The sequence below is a fragment of the Chiloscyllium plagiosum genome, unplaced genomic scaffold (genome assembly GCF_037043375.1).
Source record: "Chiloscyllium plagiosum isolate Xiang-an unplaced genomic scaffold, Cpla_swu_hap1 HiC_scaffold_22, whole genome shotgun sequence".
In the NCBI taxonomy this organism is placed as follows: domain Eukaryota; kingdom Metazoa; phylum Chordata; class Chondrichthyes; order Orectolobiformes; family Hemiscylliidae; genus Chiloscyllium; species Chiloscyllium plagiosum.
Genome location: NW_028270160.1, coordinates 7,974,668 through 7,999,586, shown reverse-complemented (window position 1 = coordinate 7,999,586; position 24,919 = coordinate 7,974,668). Strand labels below are relative to the sequence as shown.

Genomic DNA, 24,919 nt, shown 5'->3' with positions numbered 1-24,919 from the left:
CCCAGGACCTTCCCTAAATGCTAGCTTGATTAATAGCTCTATGCTGGGAGATTAACAGATATGGAGTCAGGATACAGTTCTGTATTCATCTCACTGAATAACCTCTGAAGCATAACTGAGCTGAGAGATGAATGGTATAGTCCTGCTTCAAGTACAGATGGAGACATACACTGATTATATGGTGACACACAGTTTTGGGTAGACGTATATAAGGAGGGGAGAGAGAGAGAGAGAGAGAAAGAGAGACACACAGAGAGAGGGAGAGAGAGACATTAAAATCTGGAGACATATACACACAATTCCTGTCATCCTTTCCCATAATAAATTACAATGCCAGTAATAAACAAACCCACTGCAAATGTACCATTCTGTCCTTACAGCATTTATGCAGCTTCCAATTCTCCAGCCTGTGCCTGCAGAGAAATTCCTACCCTCCATCCAACTCTGCTGCTCCAAAACTCCCCCAGTTTCCACTCAGTACAAAAATTAGTACAAATTCTAGATATTCTAAAACTAAGATTAATATATAGCTACAAGACTAGTTATTTTAGATTTCATTATACTGCACCCTCTAACTCCACTTCAACTGAAGAAGATGCTAGCTTTTGTGTCCGTGAGAGTACTTTTTAAAACAAAATGGATGCTTTACCTTCAAGCAACTTTCTGATGTGTTTTTCCTTTTTCCCAATCTCACTCAAGAAAGGTTTTGGCTGGAGGTGACCAAACTTGGGAGGTGGCAATCCATTTCCAGTACAAGCTTGAGTCCTTAATAAAAAGAAATAAAACATTTTCCAGTTTGTAATATGCAAATCCAGTTTTATGACATAATTTTGTGGCAATCTCCTATGCATCGTACAGCTTATAGGCAATACGTGCATTATACACAATTGCAATGATAATGTCATAACCCAGCATTGTACTACAATGTAAAAAGACAAAAATATTCCTGCAAGTAAATTGTTAGTTTAACTCTAGTAATATTTTCACCAATTAGGTTTAAAAAAATCTTATGAAGAACATACTGAAAATTAATACAATGATTACCTGCAGAAATGTTTGCTTACCACCCAAAAAGCTGCAAACTGTTAAACACAATCATATTGCTACTGAAAAGCAAGTTTCAATTATATGGAGATTCTTTGCAAAAAAAAAAGCATTCGTAGAAGTCGGTTTTAAGATTGTGGCATTTGCATTCTCGACTACAGTGAATACTACACAAGTAATTAATTCTAAAAGTCAGAATTCTCTGATCTGGTACTATATACTTTCCTCTCTCTCAAATCTCAGAATTAGCTATTGTGATTGAGAATGAAGAATATTTACAATATTGTAGAGGAAATATGTTCAGCTTGTCAAATCAGACATAACGAGCACAAAATACTATTTAGAACAATCTAATTTTAAACTCAAATGGTGCAAAATGGAATCAACCAGCTAAAACTCACAGCTCCAAGATGATCAGAGACAACAAATAGTTATTGGGTGGTCTCCACACACATGTAATCACTCATTTGCTGCAGTTATAATCAATGATCTAGTACCATGGACATAAACTGTAGGATTGCCATGTAAAGAAACAGATTAGAGATAATCAAGGCAGTAGCTACAACACAATGCAAAAACTACAGGAAACAAAATTACAGTACTTTAAAATCAGCCCAATTCTCCTGGAATGTTCATAGCAGAATCAACACTTCACACAAATGAGCATTTTTAAATGAGGCTGGCACTTGCAAGATTTTCTTTTACATAAATAAAATTTAAGGCTCCGGTGAAAGGTCATCAACCTGAAATACCAACTCATTTTCTTTTGTTACAGGTGCTGGCTGACTGCTGAGTACTTTGTTGTTAAATGGAATTAGCTTGTTTTATCACAAGAATGGAAGACAGAATGTTTAGTTCCCCATATAGTTTGGGAAAATTCATTGTCACTAGATAGTTGTCACAGCCTTTTATCTGGTCTTTTATATAGTTTCAATTCCTTTATGATGGATGTGAAGCAATGAATGGGAGGTTGGTCAAAATCAGAACTTATGCATACCATTAAAAATTCTGTGCAAATACACACTTTCTACTAAACAATAGATAGTGTAGAATCTTACTACCTCCAGTCAGTGTCACACTTTTGCATTTATTGCCTTCACACTAATGACAATCCACAGTGTAATTGCATCCTCCCACTAGCAATGTAGCACAACTATTTTACAAGGCTCCCAGTTCATCATCGATAGTTTACAGGAGCTTTGCTGAGCAACTAAACATCTCTACCTCCCAAAATATTCGAAAATTTGCGATTTGACAGATTTTTCAAGTAATATAAAACCAACAACAATATTTTAAAATACTGACTTAACAATGTAAAAACTAGGTGGAGAAGGTGAACCCCTCGAGCCTGCTCCGTCATTTGATATGATCATGGCTAATTTCATCCCAGCCTCAACTCCAATTTCTTGCCCGCTCTCCATCACCTTCAACCATTACCAATTAAAAATCTGTCTGTCTACTCCTCAAATTTATTGTGCCCCATCACCCACCATATTCTATGGTAGTCAACTCCAATTATTCCCTGCCTCCAATCTCACCTGAAGACTTGGTCTTGGTCACTTCCTGTGTGTAACACAATGGAAGATGATGACAGTATTTTACAGGGCCAACATATGAAGTCTGAACAGACCATGCAGAAACTACAGAATCTGTAGTGGCTTTATTTATATAATCAAAATTTGGTGCTAAGACAGATGGTCTGACTTGTAGGGCAAGCCTATACTGCAATACAACTTGTAATCCAAATCAATTCATAGATTTACTGCTGCTATCAGTAATAATCCAAGTGGATTCACAGTTCAACTAGTTCCAGCATGTATAGCATCCCACAAAAAGACACATTAGGGCTGCTTTCAACATTTTATTTCACATGTAGATGACCAGAAAATCTAGCAAAATATTGATGCTTACCTTTCCAGTAAAATCTTTACAGATTTGGTATTCTGGGGAAAAACAAAATGTAAAGTTATAATTAAACGACACATTAAGTAGTCTTTTTAGTCATTTTTCACATTAAACAATTATGTTTAAAATGAGAGAAGCAAGGTGAGAATTTGAATATTTACTGGTAAAATCTTAAAAATATTAACACACCACAGTTAAAATTGAATGAATATAACTGAAAGTTCTGTGATCAATAGATTCTTCTCAAATAATTCTACATGCTCAGTCTTGATAGTTTACTAACAGTTTTCTGGTAATGTATACAAGATGCCATTAAATAATGCAAAAACTTAGACAGATGAGGAGAAAACTTTGCAAATGAAGCTCAAATCGAGTCTCTCATGCCCTTGGCCAACATTTCAACATGGGCACTTTTCACAGGAATCACATGACAGTAATCACAACTGAGTAATGCATTATCTGCAATTTTCAGAACAGAGCACATATTGGGTTTTTTCGGTCAACTAATTCATTATCCAGAACTAATTGTGATAGAGTGGTCTGAAGTCATTGTCGTTGATTTTTTTTCAGTCCTTTCAAATAGATTATCCATTTTGCAGGTTCAACTCCTGCTTTAAGATGTTGCAAGTATCCTCAGATAATTATGATAATGGATTATTGTTACCAGGGAAGAGAGCTCAGCAATTGCTACTGCATATGTGAAACTGGGAATAGAAACATCTAAATTAAGTGTTTCAGAAGCAGTCAAAGCATTACCATTTGAAAGTCACAAATTGAAAAATGCATAATTTTAATCTTGAGTTTTAGAGTTTGTTTTGTTATCACATGTACCAAGATAGTGAAAAGTGTTGTTTTGCGAGCTATATAGACAGATCATACCACCATATCAGGATCACAGAACACAGTGCAGAATACGAGAATACAGATGGGGAGAATGAAAGCAATCAACATTAACATTTGAGAGATCCGTACAAAAGTCTGATAACAGTGGGGAAGAAGCTGTTCTTGAATCTAATTGTATGCATATTCAAACTTTATGTTCTGCCCGATGAAAATGGTTGGAAGAGAGTATAATCAGGGTGAGAGGGGTCTTTGATTATGTTATTTATTTCCTGAGGCAGTGGGAAGTATAGATGGAGTCACAACTCACTATAGTTTCTTGGGAAGAGCAGTTGCCAAACCATATTGCCATGCATCTAAATAGGATGCTTTCTATGGTGCATCTGTAAAAATTGGTAAGTGTCTTTATGTTGTACTTTCTTGACTGTTGCGCCAACTTGGGTAAACCGGAACAGATGAGTGGTGATCATCACTCCCAGGACCTTGAAGCTCTCAACCACCTCCACCTCAACACCACTGATGCAGACAAGAACGACCCTTCTATTGGAATGAAATCCCATCAAACAATAACAATTCACATGACAACTGACCTTGGATAAAAAGTGCACAACTGGAAAAATGGAGATGAGTTCCATTCCAACTCTTGCAATACACAACAATTGATTTCCCTTCCTGATCCCTTGCTCTATCTACATCCTAACTTTTTGTGATCCATGTATCAGGAATCAAAGTGGGTGGCACGGTGGCACAGTGGTTAGCACTGCTGCCTCACAGCGCCAGAGACCCGGGTTCAATTCCCGCCTCAGGCGACTGACTGTGTGGAGTTTGCACATTCTCCCCGTGTCTGCGTGGGTTTCCTCCAGGTGCTCCGGTTTCCTCCCACAGTCCAAAGATGTGCAGGTCAGGTGAATTGGCCATGCTAAATTGCCCGTAGTGTTAGGTAAGGGGTAAATGTAGGGGTATGGGTGGGTTGCGCTTCGGCGGGTCGATGTGGACTTGTTGGGCCGAAGGGCCTGTTTCCACACTGTAATGTAATCTAATCTAAAAAAAAAGATCCATCTGTAATGCAGCATTCTACAAGCTCTCTTCACCTATGCTGTTTTACTATTCTTCTTGCCAAGGGGACAAGTTAACATTTTCCTACATTCTATTCCACTTGCAATTTTTTTGCCCACTCACTTAATGACTATATGTTGCTATGACACTATAACCTATTACTATGCAAATAAAAACTGTAGCAACACCTGGTCAAATGCCTTTTAAAATCAATTAAACTACATCTACAGGTCTCCTTTTACCATGTGGCCAGCATTTGATGCCAATCACTGAATGCCCTTGAGAAAATGGTGGTGAGCTGCCTTCTTGAACTACTGAAGTCCATTCGGTGTAGGTGCACTCAAAGTGCTGTTAGAGAGGGAGTTCCAGGATTTTGAGTGACAGTGAAAGAAGGGTGAAATATTTCCATGTCAGGATGGTAAATGGCCTGGAGGGGAACTGGCAGCAAGTAGCGTTCCCACGTATCTGTTGCCTTTGTCCATGTAGATGGTGGTGCTTGTGCATTTCAAAAGGTGCTGTCTAAGGAATCTCATTGAACGTCTGCAGTGCAATTTGTAAATAATGCACACTGCTGGCTACTTGCACCAGTGGTGGAGGGAGTGAATCGTTGAGAATGTAATGACAACCAAGTCGGCTGCTTTGTCTTGGATAGTAACAAGCTTATGTTTTGTTGGAGCTGCACTCGTCCAACTAAGTGGGGTGAATTCCATCACACTCTTGAATTGTGCCTTGTAGGTGGCAGACAGGCTACGGGAGCAGTCAGGAGGCAGGTTGGGGAGACAGGAGGTGGATTATTTACCACAAGATTCTTAGCCTCTGACTGGCTCATAATTAAAACAGTATTTATATGGCTAGCCCAGTTCAATTTCAGGTCAACAGCAACACCTAAAATGTTGACTGCAAAGGATTCAGTATTGGTAATGCCATTGAATATCAAAGGGCAATGGTTAGACCCTCATTTGTTGGAGATAGTCATTGCCAGCACAAGTATTACTTTCCACTAGTCACCCCAAGACAGATATTGTTGACTTCTTGGTAGATTTGGACACGGAGGTGCCACAAAAGATGCTGAACACTCTAATTGTTTGATGATGATTGCACATTCTCGCTCCTTGACTACATGACGGACACAAGGCCATTGACGAAGCAGCTGAAGATGGTTGGGCTAAGGATACCACCCTGAGGAACTTCTGGAGAGATGATGTGGAGCTCGTTGATGCTATACTTGGTCAAATGCAGCCTTGAAGCCAAGGGCAGGTTTTCTCACCTCCCCTGTGAAATTCATTGGTTTGTCCATGTTTGCATCAAGGCTTTAAATGAAGACAGGAGCCAAGTGGCCCTAGCAGAACCCAAACAGAGCGTCATTGAGCAGGTGAATGCAAAGTAAGTGCTGCTTGATAGTAGTGTTGATGATCGAGACCAGACTGATGTGAAGGCACTTAATGGGCCAGATTTGTCCTGCTTTGCATAAAGAGGACCTACATTTTTGGAGAGATGAAGCTGCCTGGAAATAGCTTGGTGAGGAGTGCAGCAAGTTTTGAAGCTCAAGTCTGGTCAGGAGTATCCAGTGGAGTATTGCCTTTGGAGTATCCAGTGCTTTCAGGAGTTGCTTGATATGATGTGGAAAAAATTAAATTGGCAGAAGACAGGCATCAGTGATGCTGGGAATTCTGAAACAGGCAGAGACAAAACATCTACTGTGCACTTCTGGCTGAAAGGTTTTACAGTCATAGAGATGTACAGCATGGAAACAGACCCTTTGGTCTAACTCGACCATACCGACCAGATATCCCAAACCAATCTAGTCCCAACTGCCAGCACCCAGCCCATATCCCTCCAAACCCTTCCTATTCATGTACCTATCCAGGTACCTTTCAAATGTTGCAATTGTACCAGCCTCCACCACTTCCTCTGGCAGCTCATTTCACTCATGCACCACCCTCTGCATGAAAAAGTTGCCCATTGGGTCTCTTTTATATCTTTCCCCTCTCACCCTAAACCTATTCCCTCTAGTTCTGGACTCCCCCACTCCAGGGAAAAGACCTTGTCTATTTATCCTAACCACGCCTCATGATTTTATAAACTTCTGATAAAAGATCATCCCTCAGCCTCCTTTGCTGCTCCAGGGAAAACAGCCCCAACCTATTCGACCTCGCCCTATAGCTCAACTCCTTCAACCCTGGCAACATCCTTGTAAATTTTTTCTGAACCTCTCCAAGCTTCACAACACCCTTCTGATAGAAACATCCCCTCCTCAAAGAACTGTAATAAATTAGGTAAACACTATTTCCCCATCCCAAAACCACACTGACTTTGCCCAACTGCATTAAGATTTTCTAACTGCCTGCTGTAGCATCCATGTTAATAGATTCTAATAGATTTTCCTTATGACAGATGTTCGGCTGTCTAGTTCCTCCTTTCTCAAATTGCATGTTCACTATTTTCCAATCTGATGGGACCTTTCCAGAAGCCAAATCATTTTAGAAAATTAAAACTAATGCATCTGCTGTTTTAACAACCACTTCTTTCAAGACCCTAGAATTAAGTCTATCAGGACCAGGGGACTTATGAGCATTTAGATTTAATAATACTTTCAGTAACTTTTCCCTACTTCTTCCTTTTTACCTCTTGATGTACCATTATCTTTGCAAGTTATCTGTCTTTACAGTGCACACACATGGACTGTTTCTTCATTTACCATTAATTTTCCAGACTTTCTTTCTGGATGACCAATGCTCATTTTAGGTACTCTTTCAGTTAAAGATACAGAGTTACAAATCAATGTGTTGTTTGGCTGAACAGCATTTTGAAAAAAGGAACTATTAGCATAGAATGAATTTATGAGTAAACATACTTGTTTAAATCTTCCTTTTCATTTCACACATCTGTTCTCCAGAGCTCTCAAACAGCCTAACAGCTTATACAATATATTATAGGGTGCACACATATCTTTGCTATTATATCTTTCAGTAACCCGCAATTCTCCTTTTAAAGCAGAAAGTGTGTTCGCTAAAATAGTTTCAATAAAGACACCAATTATATTCAAAGGTGACAGCTTTGGATGTAGCATGACACTGGCATCATCTTATACATTTGGTATACCCAAAGACACCAAGGGATGTGTTCATATAGTCAACTCATTGATATCAGCCCAGTGGCCTGGCAGAAATAAAGCAAAGGGAGGGGAAGACATATGCACATCCACTGTGGCATACTTCTCAATGTTTGTTTCAGCCACAGATTGATATGGTCTTGCCTAGATAAACACCTTCAAACACTGTCAAGTGGAAAGATGTGCAATGTAATATTTAAAACCATCTCGCTAGCTCTTACCATTATGAACTTCTATGTCCATATTTATATTGGAAAACATCATTGTAAATGAGTCACAGAATAACGAACACATCCCACAGGAAGTGCTATTACAGCTCCTCAGCTTGGCTTGTCCCACAACTCTTTAGCCTATGTTGCAGGGAAAAGTTTCTTGCTTCAAAACTTGCCAAAACATTTTTGTTATTTAATTATAAAGTTATTTAAATCAAAGTGCTATTAAAATAAAAGACTGACTGCAGGATTTCAACATGGATATTAAATTATGCCTGTATGCCCTAGTCCAATAATCTACCACTCTCTAACTGCACTTCATTTTAATAGCTGATCTAGAGTTTAATTGACAACATCACTGAACATTAACATTTAAAACTTACCTTCATAAAGGAAATATCCTCTGTTCTGTCCCACATTTTTTGGACAGAGTTGAGTAATTTTTTAGCCTCCTCTAGTCGCTCATTTAGCTGATGTACTTGTGATGCATTTTCGTCACAGAATTTTGTTCGTGTTTTATCAATGAGTTCCAAAGTCTTCCCCAGATCCTCTTCCAAGATCTGACGCATTTTCTCATACTGCAGGCGTACTTCCTCTTTTAATTGCTGGACTTTTTCCTAAAAAGAAGGCAATTAGATTAGATTAGATTACATTACAGAGTGGAAACAGGCCCTTCGGCCCAACAAGTTCACACCAACCCGCTGAAGCGCAACCCACCCATACCCTACATTTACCCCTTACCTAACACTACGGGCAATTTAGCATGGCCAATTCACCTGACCTGCACACCTTTGGACTGTGGGAGGAAACCCACGCAGACACGGGGAGAACATGCAAACTCCACACAGTCAGTTGCCTGAGGCAGTGGCAGAAAATTATCCAGCTGGAGAACAGCAATTAGCTATTGGAGACGGAGAGTGGAGGGGAAAGGGGGTGAAAGCAGGAGAAGTGGAGGAGAGAATTTAGAGATTATTCTAGGAAAATGATTAGAAAGAAAAATCATAAAAGCCTAAATTAAATCTAGCCCAACTTCTCTCTCAGCAGGCCTCACTGTCTGAAACCAATGCCATTTAGTCTTACCTATAAATATAGCTATCCTAGAAATTGTGTTAAGTCTTGCAGTTCGCACACACTCTCATGTCATTGCCAGTATAGAATATAGAAAAATACAGCGCAGTACAGGCCCTTTGGCCCTCGATGTTGCGCCGATCCAAGCCCACCTAACCTACATTAGCCCACTATTCTCCATATACCTATCCAATGCCCGCTTAAATGCCCATAAAGAGGGAGAGCCCACCACTGCTACTGACAGGGCATTCCATGAACTCACGACTCGCTGAGTAAAGAATCTACCCCTAACATCTGTCCTATACCTACCACCCCTTAATTTAAAGCTATGTTCCCTCGTAATAGCTGACTCCATACGTGGAAAAAGATTCTCACTGTTGACCCTATCTAAACCCCTAATCATCTTGTACACCTCTATCAAGTCACCCCTAAACCTTCTTTTCTCCAATGAAAACAACCCCAAGAGCCTCAGCCTTTCCTCATACGATTTTCCTACCATACCAGGCAACATCCTGGTAAACCTCCTCTGCACCCGTTCCAGTGCCTCCACATCCTTCCTATAGTATGGCGACCAAAACTGCACACAATACTCCAGATGCGGCCGCACCAGAGTCTTATACAACTGCAACATGACCTCAGGGCTCCGGAACTCAAATCCTCTACCAATAAAAGCCAGTACGCCATATGCCTTCTTCACCGCACTATTTACCTAGGTGGCAACTTTCAGAGATCTGTGTACATGGACACCAAGATCCCTCTGCTCATCCACACTACCAAGTATCCGACCATTAGCCCAGTACCCCGTCTTTTTGTTACTCTTACCAAAGTGAATCACCTCACACTTACCTACATTGAACTCCATTTGCCACCTTTCTGCCCAGCTCTGCAACTTATCTATATCCCGCTGTAACCTGACACATCCTTCCTCACTGTCAACAACTCCACCGACTTTCGTATCATCCGCAAACTTGCTCACCCAACCTTCTAGCCCCTCCTCCAGGTCATTTATAAAAATGACAAACAGCAATGGTCCCAAAACAGATCCTTGCGGAACACCGCTAGTAACTGCACTCCAAGATGGACCTTTACCATCAACTACTACCCTCTGTCTTCTTCCAGCCAGCCAATTCCTAATCCAAACCTCCAACTCACCCTCAATGCCATACCTCCGTATTTTTTGCAGTAGCCTCACCTCTTGTTGGCCTGTCTACATATTGTGTCAGGAAACCCTCCTGCACACATTGGACAAACACCGACCCATCTAACGAACTCGAGCTATAGCTTTCCCAGTCAATATCAGGAAAGTTAAAGTCCCCCATAACAACCATCCTATTACTTTCACTCTTCTCCTGAATCATCCTCGCAAACCTTTCTTCTACGTCTCTAGGACTATTAGGAGGCCTGTAGAAGACCCCCAACAGGGTGAGCTCACCTTTCCTATTGCTAACCTCAGCCCAAACTACCTCAGATGGCGAGTCTTCATCCATCGTCCTTTCCACCACTGTAATACTATCTTTGACAAGCAATGCCACACCTCCCCCTCTTTTACCCCCACCTCTGACCCTACTAAAACATTTAAACCCTGGAACCTGCAACAGCCATTCCTGTCCCTGTTCTACCCATGTCTCCATAATAGCCACAACATCGAAATCCCAGCTACCAACCCACGCTGCAAGTTCACCTACCTTATTTCGTATACTTCTTGCATTGAAGTATACACACTTCAAGCCACTTTCCTATTTACAGGCACCCTCCTTTGAGATTGATGCCATGTTCCTAACCTCCCTACACTCCAGGTCCTGCACCCTAAAGCTACAGTCTAGGTTCCCATGCCCCTGCAGAGTTAGTTTAAACCCACCGCCCCCCCAAGAGCACTAGGCAAACCTTCCCCCAAGGATACTGGTGCCCCTCAGGTTCAGGTGTAGACCATCCTGTTTATAGAGGTCCCACCTTCCCCAGAAAGAACCCCAGTTATCCAGATACCGGAATCCCTCCCTCCTGCACCAGCCATGTAGCCACGCATTTAACTGTTCTCTCTCCCTATTCCTCGACTCTCTATCACGTGGCACTGGTAACAAACCAGAGACAACAACTCTGCTTGTTCTAACTCTGAGCTTCCAACCGAGCTCCCTGAAAACCTGCCTAACATCCTCAGCCCTCCTCCTACCTATGTCATAGGAGGGCAGTTCAGAACCTTTTCTTTTTAATATGGAAATACCACACCTTAGCCTTCTGTCAATCTACTGGATGTCCCAATTCACTAAATGCAGACAGAATTGAAAAAAATTGAAGACCCACAACATGTCAAATAGTTTCCTTCTTTCATCGGAAAGAGCGAACACGAATCTTTACAATATTCTTGGTCTCAGCAATGTGTGCACTACACATTTCTCATTGACCAAACTTACATTTGGGCCCAGCTATATGTTTTTGCCTTTGCTTGATGTGTAACCATGACTGCAGCCACCTTGGACATAGCATTGTTGGATTGTTATGAATTATTGTGTACAAAGCACTTCTTATAAATGTTTAAACAGCAGCCAATATCAGATGTTTTCCCTTCCTAATGTCAGGTTTTGAAGTCCTAATGTAAGTGCATTTATCAATACTTGAAGGCCACTGAACTTTAGTCAAGTCAATTCATAATATTTACAATGGGAAAACTTCCCGTGGGTATAAACAAAAGAATATAAGCAATTAAAGAAACATTGGAACATTCTTTTAAACTTTTAGAAATCTGACAGACACCATTTCTGAGGGCATCAAGAATGCACAGGAAATAAAAGATGCCCCATGCACTCCCAAAGGCATTGTAATAGCTTTTTTTAAGAAAGGAAACTAGGGATAATTCCAAACACGACCAAGAGTCTTTGAAGATTCTGTTAAATACAATGTACAAAAAAAGTTATACCACAACTGTCTTGTTAAATATTGTATTGTAAATCAGAAGCAATGCTGAAAACTTATCACATTGTGCAAGGTTTGTAGCTCAGGTTGAGGTTTAGTGTGTAGGTTTGCTCGCTGAGCTGTAGGTTTGATATCCAGACATTTCATTACCTGGCTAGGTAACATCAACAGTGGCAACCTCCAAGCGAAGCAAAGCTGTTGTCTCCTGCTTTCGATTTATATCTTTGTCCTGGATGGGGTTCCTGGGATTTGTGGTGATGTCATTTCCTGTTCGTTTTCTGAGGGGTTGATAGATGGTATCTAGATCTGTGTGTTTGTTTATGGCATTGTTGTTGGAGTGCCAGGTCTCTAGGAATTCTCTGGCATGTCTTTGCTTAGCCTGTCCCAGTCGAAATGGTGGATTTTTCCCTCCGTGTATAGGGCTACGAGGGAGAGAGGGTCGTGTCTTTTTGTGGCTAGCTGGTGTTCGTGTATCCTGGTGGCTAACTTTCTTCCTGTTTGTCCTACGTAGTGTTTGTGGCAGTCTTTGCATGGAATTTTGCAGATGACGTTGGTTTTGTCCATGGGTTGTACTGGGTCTTTTAAGTTTGTTAGTTTTTGTTTGAGAGTGTTGGTGGGTTTGTGTGCTACTAGGATTCCAAGGGGTCGTAGTAGTCTGGCTGTCATTTCTGAAACTTATGTATGGTAAGGTGGTTAGGGTTTCTGGCTGTGTCTGGTCTGCTTGTCGTGGTTTGTTCTTGCGGAATCTGCGGACTGTATTTTTTGAGTAATTTTTGAAACATTTAACATCATCAACAACACCCTCACAGGCAAATACTTAACTACACCAGCAACAATCCCTACACACACAAACAAAGCTGTATCAGAACACTATTCCAACGAGCCACCTCACACTGCAGCACAGACGAACTTCGGAAAACAGAGGAGAACCACCTATTAAAACGTCCTCAAGAAGAACGGATACTCAAAAAATACAGTCCGCAGATTCCGCAAGAACAAACCACGACAAGCAGACCAAACACAGCCAGAAACCCTAAACACCTTACCATACACCAAAGAAGTTTCAGAAATGACAGCCAGACTACTAAGACCCCTTGGAATCCTAGTAGCACACAAACCCACCAACACTCTCAAACAAAAACTAAAATTTAAAAGACCTAGTACAACCCATGGACAAAACCAACATCGTCTACAAAATTCCATGCAAGGACTGCCACAAACACTACGTAGGACAAACAGGATGAAAGTTAGCCACCATGATACATGAACACCAGCTAGCCACAAAAAGACACGACCCTCTCTCCCTCGTAGCCCCACACACGGAGGAAAAAAACCACCATTTCGACTGGGACAACACATCTATCCTGGGACAGGCTAAGCAAAGACATGCCAGAGAATTCCTAGAGGCCTGGCACTCCAACCACAATGCCATAAACAAACACATAGATCTAGATACCATCTATCAACCCCTCAGAAAACGAATAGGAAATGACATCACCACAAACCCCAGGTACCCCATCCAGGGCAAACATATAAATAGAAAGCAGGAGACAACAGCTTCGCTTCGCTTCACTTGGAGGTTGCCACTGATTATGTTACCTAGCCAGGTAATGAAACATCTGGATATCAAACCTACACCTTATCACATTGTATTCAGACTGCACAAGAGAGAGATTCTAAGTATTTCAAGCACTGGAGGCAGGACAACTAACAACTTCAGGGCTAATTCTCAGTCAGAGAATGAATTGCAAGGGAAGGTTATATAGGCTGAAGACTTCACAACCTGGAAGAAGGTCAAATTGACTATATGACCTTCCTCATCCATAATTATACAATTTCTACCCCCTCTCTCTCCTATCCACACTCCCCAGATAATAAATTGAAAATTTAGTTTCACAATAATGCATTAAGGTTACCAACAGAACACTGTAATAATTTGTACGTATGATTTGCTACAAGGTGGTCACAGCTAACAATTACAGATATGCACTTCAGTTTGCTATTCTTTGCTGAAGGAGGTAAATAGACTGAATATCTATCAATTGTAACATTACTAACATCTCTTCCACATTAGATAACAGACATACTTCCGACAGGAGGACATGACTGAACATCAACAGTCACAAATAGTGGAACGTACAGAACTTAAGTACCTACTAAAAGCTGAATTACTATGAGAAAGCACACACCCTCTCTGGTATCCTATATTCCTCCATCATCATCTCATCATGCAGGTCCACACGTAGTTGCGCCTTCCCTCATTTCCCAACCATCCCCATATCAAACTTTCTGCCTACTTTTCTCCGCCTGTTTCCTCTTATTTACTTATTTCACGCAATGTACCAAAACAAACATTGGTCAATCAGTTTTAGTGATGTTGAGTTAGGGGAAGTTTGTTTTAAGTACCAGAGTATCCTCACAAATTTTTGTACTATTGTGACCTTTTATGCTCACAGCTTGGTTTTATGTCTTATCCAAATGGATATACCCAAGATTAAAGCACTCCTTCATCTACTCTGACATTTGTGCAGTACTGATGTTAAATATCGAAATGGAGCATGAATCAATAATTTGATTTAAATAGTAGTTGAGGGAAAGGTAGCACCCAGTTTGACACCCCCTCCCAAAAATCAGTAAATTAGGAACACAGGAACAGGAGCAGGCTATTCAGCCGCTCAAGCCTGTTCTGTCATTCAGTGAAATCATGGCTGATCTGTGGCCTAACTGCATGCACCTGCCTTTGGTCCATATCCCTTAATAAACATTTATCTATCTCAGATTTAAAATTAACAACTGATCATGCATCCATTCTGTTTGCGGAAGAGTTCCAAACCTCTACCACCCTTTGTGTGCAGAAATGCTCCTAACATCTTTCCTGAATGGTCTGGACCCAATTTTCAGTGACACTAAAGGAACAGCGATATATTTCCAAGTCAGGATGGTGAGCAGCTTGAAGGGAACTTGCAGGTGGTGGTACTCCCATGTATTTGCTGCCTTTATTCTTCGAGATGTTAGTGGTTGTGTATTTGGAAGCACTAAGGAGCCTCGCTGAATTTTTGTACGGCTTCTTGCACACGCCCCCTAGTGGTAGAATGCCCAAAGTTCGTGAGAAGATTTGTAGCTCGGGTGTCCGTTGTTGTGGTTCTGTTCGCCGAGCTGGGAATTTGTGTTGCAGACGTTTCGTCCCCTGTCTAGGTGACATCCTCAGTGCTTGGGAGCCTCCTGTGAAGCGCTTCGGTGATCTTTCCTCCAGCATTTGTAGTGGTTTGAAGTGGTCAGCTGGAACTGACAACCGGAAGCGACAGATTCAAACCACTACAAATGCCGGAGGAAAGATCACCGAAGCGCTTCACAGGAGGCTCCCAAGCACTGAGGATGTCACCTAGACAGGGGACGAAATGTCTGCAACACAAATTCCCAGCTCGGCGAACAGAATCACAACAGGTAGAATCCCCATCCAGTGAAACTAATTTACCTCCTGTCTTTTCCTGTTGATATCTTGAAACTTTTTGTCAGATTAGCCCTTAACCATCTCAACACTAAAGAAAATATGCATAATTTTTTAATCTCTCCTCATAATTTAATTCCTGAAGTCCAGGTAACATCCTAGCTAACCTATCTCAAAGGCCAATATATATTCCTATGGTGTGGTTCACAGATCTGTTCACGGTATTCCAAGTGGGGTCTAACCAAGGTTTTGTAAAACTACAGCATAATTTCTGCATCCTTGTATTTCTTATCTTCTGAATCCATTTGAGATATTTTAAAGATCAATGCCCCTGAACTCCCACCCAGTTCCTTTGGGCATCCATTGTATTTAACTATCTAGAAAGTAACCTGATCTATTCTTTCTCAGTCCAAAATGGATAATGTCATACTTACTTGTACTCCAACTGCCACACTTTTTGCCTATTCACTGAGTCTATCAAAATCCCTTTGTAATTTTATGCTATCATCTACAATGCCCATACAATGGATTACAATTTACCGTTCTATTATCCAAGCTGTTAATAATCATGTGACTAACTGAGGACCTAAGAGATCCTTGTGGTACCACTGGTTACATTAGGATACAAAGTGTGTACAGAATTTGACAGGCAATAGAATCTGGAGGTGTAGAGGTGAATTTAAAACAGGAGAATTCCAACATTATACCTAACTGATAATGGCAAACAACGACCTGCTTCCTTAATGGCATCATTCATCAGCTTGATGACAACAATCCTCCAAATTAAGTCCAAGAGTAAATGTCAAGGTTTCAACAAACTACATTAAACTGTCTCCATTTAATATTGATGCGACCACAAAGGAATTGAGTCACACGACTCAGGTTGAAACATTGATTCTACTCACCTCAATTACACTTTTATCAGTTTTCAGTTTGTAGATTTGTTCTTCAATATCCTGTTCTCTTTCTGACAGTCTCTCTTGTTGTTTCATCAAGATTTGCTTTAAAAGAAAAAGAATTACTGTTAAAAATGCTCACTAAATTCAAAGAAAACACATCATAACAGAAAAATAAATTGCTTCTAACAGCAAATTTGTTTCACGCCACATCAAGAATTTTACTAGCCACTCCATATTGCACAAGAACCACAACAACACTACAACATGAATCGTAGCAATCTCATACTACAGCTGCAACCTCAAAGAAACTTGTGCATTTACTAATTCTAGCTACGCGGAAGATCCTGTTTTAAACAAAAATCAGTTTTCTCCACTAGCTTCAATAGCCTAGCAAGTGGACAAGGATCACTGCTAGTTTTCACATTGGGAGCCAAATGCACATTATCCAATACAAAAATGACCTACAGGTTTGAATGGACCAGTAGGAGTAATTTTGCAAATGTTAAGTGTACATCATAACTAGAGAAATATTTATCACCTTTTCGACCTGACATCAGCAACCTGATATTTCCAAGTCACTATTTGATTTCCATACCCCTAATCTGACTAAAATCTGCTTGTCATTTTAAAAATTTATTTATTGGATATGGGCATCACTGATTGGGCCAGCATTTGCTGCCTATGCCTACTTGCCCTTGAGAAGATGGTGACGGGTTGCCCTCCTTGAACTGCAATCCATATGGTATAAGTAAGCCCACAATAGTGTAAGGAAGGGAGTGCCAAGAATTTGACTGTGATATTGAAGGAACAATGATATATTTCCAAGTCAGGATGGTGAGTGGCTTGGAGGGAACTTGCAGATGGTGTGTTCCCAATTATCTGCTGTCCTTGTTATTTGAGATATTAGCAGTTGCCCATTTGGAAAGTGCTGTCTAAGGAGCCTTACTGAATTTTTTTTTAGTGTTTTCTGTATATGGTACACACACCATATGTCCCAAATAGTATCAAGTTTCTTAATTGTTAGATTTACTCTCATCCAATAAAGTGGGGAGTATTCCGACACATTCCTCCTACTGTGCCTTGTAGATAGTGTTCAGGCTTTGAGGAGTCAGGAGGTAAGTTACTCACGGCAGCATTCCTAGCCTCTGAACAGATCTTGTAGCTACTATATTTATATGGTGAATCCAGCTGAGTTTCTGATTAATGGTAACCCTCAGGATATTTTTAGTGGGGATTCAGTAACGATCATGTCATTGAATGACAAGTGACAATAGTTAGATTCTCTCTTTGGAGAAGGTGCCTAACATGAAAGGCTTTGACCTTTCACTGGATTTCTCAATATTAGTTTCAGATTGAAGTTCCCAAATCCTCACCAGCAGAGCGCCTGATCTCTGGTATGAGAGAACAAAAAAATAGAAATTGGTGGCACAACATATCAAGTTCAAGAGTGGCTGAAGCTGGCAACTACAATAACTAAACTTGGTCATGAATGGTACACAGCATTGGGAATTTAGAAAAAAAACAAACATTCAATGGACAAACAATTCAATCTCGGTTTGATTTATTTTCTCTATTTCTCTCTCACTGTCCTCAAGTTACTTTGCAGTCCTCAGTCCAAGTTGACCTTTTTCCTCTAAAGTTTGTTCATATGCTTGTGAATTTGTTAAAAAAAAAAATCAGAAAACAGCCAAAAAGACCAGGACAATGAACACAGAGAGACAATCTGATGGAGGAAGTAAGATATATTTCTTCACAGGAAATGGCCTTTCAAACTTCCCAAGGCAGGCGAATGCACCAGCTGTACTTCCATAACAGAACATTATTTTTAGATTATGAATCTACAAACAGCAATACCTCAAAATTCACCACAGGTCTCTGCACATGACCAGAATTATTTCTTGACCATCCAGATGCCTTAATAGTGACTAAATTCACCAATAATGGACATTTTCAAATACGTAGCTCTTATTTGGAGTGGAACCATGCCTCTCTGAGCCTACATGTTTACATCCATGTTAGCCAGCAAATCTCACTAGGCGTAGATTTTATCCGGACCTTAGTTGAACCTTCACAGATATGAAATACAAATCACTATTCAATACAGAAAACACAGAAAAAGAAAAACTCTTGAAAGCAAACTGAAGAACCGTAGTGCCAGACTTATGGTAGATTTGCAATGATCACTACAATAAAGGTTTCTCTTTACAACGGAGTGAGGTTGATGGTGAGGACAAATCCCACCCTTAGCGTAATGCTGTAAACAAAATCCAGAGGTAACCAGAGGAGACAACAAGTAAACTGAACAAGTATGGAATCTTCAATTTCTAGTTGTTTGATCACAAGTAACTGAATGTAACAAACAGATTACAGGAAAAAAGTTAAGAGGCTTTGGGGAAAAATACAAGATTTAGGGCATGGACAAATTCTTCTCGAGTCTATGCAAATTAAACAGAATACATCTCTCTGAAAACTGATGACCCTTTAATTTGGTAAGAATTCCTTACTGTTTTTGGATGTACCAAAGAATAATCTCTTCTCAGGGCTCCAAATTCAGGCTGGCTTTTCTTAACAAAAAGGCAGGTCAACAAAATGTGTCTGGAATGCAGTACACCAAAGAATGGAGTCAGAGTCATGGGTGAGGAACCCAGCACAGGAGAAGTAATGGCACTGGAAAACCTTTAGTAGGAGATAAGGCCTGTGGATGTGTGACAAGCCTTTTGTACAAACAACTCAAGCTTCAATTTGGAGCATGTATTCAGCCAGAAAAACATTTTCTGAGAAAGTCCCAATATAAAATAAACTAGAGCGTAATACTTCTGCAAATGCTGAAAACAAACTCTGTTGTATTGACTTTAGTGAGATGCAGCATTTATCAGAACCTTGCAACATGCTCTAACTCGAAAAATATGTGCCATTATGAGAAATATATTTTCTGATTACGTTTATGAATGGCATAGAACAAATTAGGTCAATGTTTTCTACATTTTGCGATTAGCATCGATATTGAATGCCAATATATCCAAATTTAATTTTTGCAGCATTGCTGGAAGTTTGCAGCAAACCCAATCACACCAAGAAATGGTCAGTCTCCACATTACTACTTAAGCTGAGAACTGTTGATAATGGTTTACTTTGCACTGTAACTTATCCACTGACCATGAAGGGCATGTCAATAATAGACCTGGCCACAGAACTCTTACAGATCCCCAGAAACCAAGGCCGAAATAAACAATATCGACTCTGGCCCATGTTGCATACTTTCTAAGTAACGTGGTTGTACGAATGCTCTCCTTTTATAAACACCATGCAATGACTTCACATAATGTGTGCTGGGGCTTTAAGTTGAGAGACCAAAAGGTCCTTTTTTTCTAATATAGAAGTGTAATTACAAGGCAATTGATCAACAGATAGCACACGTCAATTTATATTTGCAACTGCAGGGAATTGTAATTTGGTCCAGATTTTACTTTTTGCCTGTATGCACATTTTTAAGTCCTGGTTTTGCTAGGCACTTGAAAAGGCAGAACTAAAAATTGAATTTCACATTAAAAAACAACTACCTTGACTTATTCACAAAATATCTTGCATGCGTAAAGAATGTAGATGAAGCAGACAAACTTTGAACTATAAGCGTGGGTACATTTGAACCCTCCAAATAAAGCAATACAAGGAGAGAAGGGTGCTTTCTGTTAGACCAAAGAATATAAACAAATGTAAAAGATACCAAATTATAGAGATAAGGGCATAAGATATAACAGCAGAATCAGGCCATTCGGCCCATCAAGTCTGCTCTGCCATTCAATCATGACTAATATGTTTCAACTCCATTCTCCTGCCTTCTCCCCATAACTCTTGATCCCCTTACTAATCAAAAACCTATCTCTGTCTTAAATACACTCAATGACTTGGCCTCCACAGTCCTCGTTGGTAATGAATTCCACAGATTCATCACACTCTAGGTGAAGAAATGCCTCATCTCAGTTACAAGGACCTACCTCTTCACTAAGACAGTGTCCTCAGGTCGTAGTCTCTCCTACTAGTGGAAGTATCTTCTCCACATTCACTCTATCCAGGCCTCTCAGTACTGCATAAGGTTCAATGAGATTCCCCACCACCCCATTCTTCTAAACTCTAGAGTACAGACCCAGAATCCCTGGGATCATTTTGGTAAACCTCCTTTGGAATCCCTCCAAGGCTGGCAAATCCTTCCCTAGATATGGGATCCAAAACAGCTTACAATATTCCAAATGTGGACTGATCAGAGCATTTACACAACCTCAGCAATACACCCCTGCTCTTGAATTCTAGATCTATTGAAAATGATTGCTAACATTGCATTTGCCTTCTTAACAGCCAACTGAACCTAAATGTTAATTTTACCAGAACCCTGACTTTTTTAAAGCAAGGAATGAAGTCAACAGCTTAATGCATGCTACAACAGGACAGTCAGAGACTTTCAAATGAATAAGAGATTTATGGCTGTAAACTACTGGAAGACCCGATTTTTGGGAAAAGAAGAGCGTGTTAATTGTTGGTTAACACCCATTTCTTGTCTTTGTTTTCTGTTCTTGCAAACCCAAGAGCCAGCAACGAAGATATCCCAGGTTCTGAAAGTCTCTCTCCTGAAATTAACTTCTGAGAAGCTCCTAGGAAATTGATAAAGTTTCCAAATGTCAGTATTTCTAACTACCTTGCAAAATCATACAGCACAGAAACAGATCCTTTGGTACAACTAGTCTATGCTGACCATAATTCCAACCTAAACTAGTTCCACTTGCCTAAACTTGGCCCAAATTCCTCCAAACATTTCTTGTTCATGTATTTATCTAAGTATCTTTTAAACATTATAACTATACCCGCCTCGACCACTTCCTCTGAAAATTCATTCCACACACAAACCACTCTGTGTAAGAAAAAAAATGCCACTTATGTCTTTTTAAAAAATCTTTCTTTCAAAATCTGGAAAGTTGGGCTGTGACCAATTTCCAAATACTCTAATCCAGATGATTGCAATCAGAACTGAACATCTTCCATCACTCAACAGTTGTCAGCAATTTGATTTTGTCAACAGGAAACCAGTGGATGAGGAATCACCACATACTAACTTTTGTTTCCAGATTCTCTGTCATTAGGCTTGTATTCCCGTTTTTTAAAGAAAAGAATCATTTTGCCATCCTTGTCTGTTGTGCAAGTGTGTCTGTTTGGGATTAAATGGATACCGTTTTATTTCCTGATTATATCTTAAATGTTAATCAGCTGTTTGAATTTGCTTTTAGGAATAAGATTTGTGTTCCAATAAACATTTTATTTTGAATTAATGAAAGATCCTGGTGAATGCATGCTTAATTCTGGATAGTAGTTCTAATAAAAAAAAATTGACCATTTTGGTATTTGAATCTACACATTAATATGAATGGTGCAAACAGTGAAGTGTTTGACTCAATTATCAGTGCATTCCTCTAGTTACATTGTAACACTAAGGCCAATACAGGCAGTTTTATGCTGTGAATACACATACACAAACTAGACTCTCTTCGCCTTAATCTATAGAAACATTGAGTGGTAGTCGTGCTGATTTCAAATCCATATCCAAGAGATAAAACAGTGATACACAAAGTCAGCACAGCCAATGAAATTTCATAATAGTGTACACAGAACGATTCATCATGTATTGGGCACAATTAATGGCTCATTAGGTCAGGATCAGTACATTATCTATATTGCAGACTTTTTAAGTTATCACATACTAGAAAAGATCCCAATATTGAGATTTAGATGATCATTATAATTATACCTTGGATTAACTCATCACCTCCATTACTCAATTTTACAGATACATCCAGAAATGTAGCAAATAATGTTCTGCAGAAAACCTACAACAACGTTCTTAATGGTTCAAAACATCACAAAGCATTAAGTAAAGCATAATTAATTAAGAAGCAAAAAGTCTTTTTATCATGAAGGAAATTTTCAAATCTGAAGATTATCAGAGCAAGGAACAGAAGAAAGCAATGAGTTATAAATGTTTACAGTTTTAAACAGGAGGTTCCAACTCCACACCAAATGAGACGAGGCTGGGGGAGAACAGAAGAAGTGATAAACAGAAAAGAACATGAGAGAATTTGGATTTCAGGAGGAATAGTAACAACAGTTGCATTGATAAAAGCAATAAAAAAAGGAAAAGCGCACTGGAAACTGGAATTGAAGTGGAGGCAATGATCTTTGTGTATTGATGAAAAACATGCCAGCATTTAGAGTCATAGAGATGTACAGCATGGAAACAGACCCTTCGGTCTAACCCGTCCATGCCGGCCAGATATCCCAACCCAATCTAGTCCCCCTGCCAGCACCCGGCCCATATCCCCCCAAACCCTTCCTATTCATATACCCATCCAAATGCCTCTTAAATGTTGCAATTGTACCAGCCTCCACCACATCCTCTGGCAGCTCATTCCACACACATACCACCCTCTGTGTGAAAACGTTGCCCCTTAGGCCTCTTTTATATCTTTCCCCTCTCACCCTAAACCTATGCACTCTAGTTCTGGACACCATGGCCCAGGGAAAAGACTTTGTCTATTTATCCCATCCATGCCTCTCATAATTTTGTAAATCTCTAGAAGGTCACCCCTCAGGCTCCGACGCTCCAGGGAAAACAGCCCCAGCCTGTTCAGCTTCTCCCTATAGCTCAGATCCTCCAACCCTGCCAACATCCTTGTAAATCTTTGCTGAACCCTTTCAAGTTTCACAACATCTTTTTGATAGGAAGGAGACCAGAATTGCATGCAATATTCCAACAGTGGCCTAACCAATGTCCTGTACAGCCGCAACATGACTTCCCAACTCCTGTACTCAATACTCTGACCAATAAAGGAAAGCATACCAAACACCTTCTTCACTATCCTATCTACCTGCGACTCCACTTTCAAGAAGCTATGAACCTGCACTCCAAGGTCTCTTTGTTCAGCAACACTTCCTAGGACCTTACCATTAAGTGTATAAGTCCTGCGAAGATTTGCTTTCCCAAAATGCAGCACCTCGCATTTATCTGAATTAAACTCCATCTGCCACTTCACAGCCCATTGGCCCATCTGGTCAAAATCCTGTTGTAATCTGAGGTAACCCTCATCGCTGTCCACTACACCTCCAATTTTGGTGCCATCTGCAAACTTACTAACTGTACCTCTTATGCTCGCATCCAAACCATTTATGTAAATGACAAAAAGTAGAGGACCCAGCACCGATCCTTGGGCACTCCACCGGTCACAGGCCTCCAGTTTGAAAAACAACTCTCCACACCACCCTCTGTCTTCTACCTTTGAGCCAGTTCTGCATCCAAATGGCTAGTTCTCCCTGTATTCCGTGAGATCTAACCTTGCTAGTCAGTCTCCCATGGGTAACCTTGTCGAACACCTTATTGAAGTCCATATAGATCACATCTACTGCTCTGCCCTCATCAATCTTCTTTGTTACTTCTTAAAAAAACTCAATCAAGTTTGTGAGACATGATTTCCCACGCACAAAGCCATGTTGACTATCCCGAATTAGTCCTTGCCTTTCCAAATACATGTACATCCTGTCCCTCAGGATTCCCTCCAACAACTTGCCAACCACCGAGGTCAGGCTCACCGGTCTATAGTTCCCTGGCTTGTCTTTACCGCCCTTCTTAAACAGTGGCACCACGTTTGCAACCTCCAGTCTTCCGGCACCTCACCTGTGACTATCGATGATACAAATATCTCAGCAAGAGGCCCAACAATCACTTCTCTAGATTCCCACAGAGTTCTTGGGTACACCTGAGCAGGTCCTGGGGATTTATCCACCTTTATGTGTTTCAAGACATCCAGCACTTCCTCCTCCGAAATCTGGACATTTTGCAAGATGTCACCATCTATTTCCCTACAGTCTATATCTTCCATATCCTTTTCCACAGTAAATAATGATGCAAAATATTTATTTAGCATGTTCCTCATTTTCTGTGGCTCCACACAAAGGCCGCCTTGCTGATCTTTGAGGGGCCTTTTCTCTCCCTAGTTATCCTTTTATCCTTAATATATTTGGATTCTCCTTAATTTTATTTGCCAAAGCTATTTCATGTCCCTGTTTTGGCCTCCTGATTTCCCTCTTCAGTATACTCCTACTTTCTTTATACTCTAAGGATTCACTTGATCTATCCTTCTATACCTGACATATGCTTCCTTCTTTTTCTTAATCAAATGCTCAATTTCTTTAGTCATCCAGCATTCCCCATACCTACCAGCCTTTCCTTTCACCCTGACAGGAATATACTTTCTCTGGATTCTTGTTACCTCATTTCTGAAGGCTTCCCATTTTCCAGCCGTCCCTTTACCTGCGAACATTTGATTACAATCAGCTTTCGAAAGGTCTTGCCCAATACCGTCAAAATTGGCCTTTCTCCAATTTAGAA

At 40.3% G+C, this 24,919-nt stretch overlaps 1 protein-coding gene across 3 annotated transcripts in view; it reads right to left on the bottom strand.

Annotated features, from left to right (window-relative positions):
- The window catches only part of LOC122561339 (E3 ubiquitin-protein ligase TRIM8), a 101,566-nt gene that overhangs the window by 12,185 nt on the left and 64,462 nt on the right, over window positions 1-24,919 (bottom strand). For all 3 annotated transcript variants that reach the window (XM_043713058.2, XM_043713059.2, XM_043713057.2), the window contains 4 exons: window positions 16,498-16,593; window positions 8,553-8,786; window positions 2,956-2,987; window positions 650-765 (listed from right to left, as the gene is read on the bottom strand). In XM_043713058.2, the coding sequence (XP_043568993.1) occupies window positions 650-765; window positions 2,956-2,987; window positions 8,553-8,786; window positions 16,498-16,593 (478 nt within the window). The remainder of the gene's footprint in view (window positions 1-649; window positions 766-2,955; window positions 2,988-8,552; window positions 8,787-16,497; window positions 16,594-24,919) is intronic.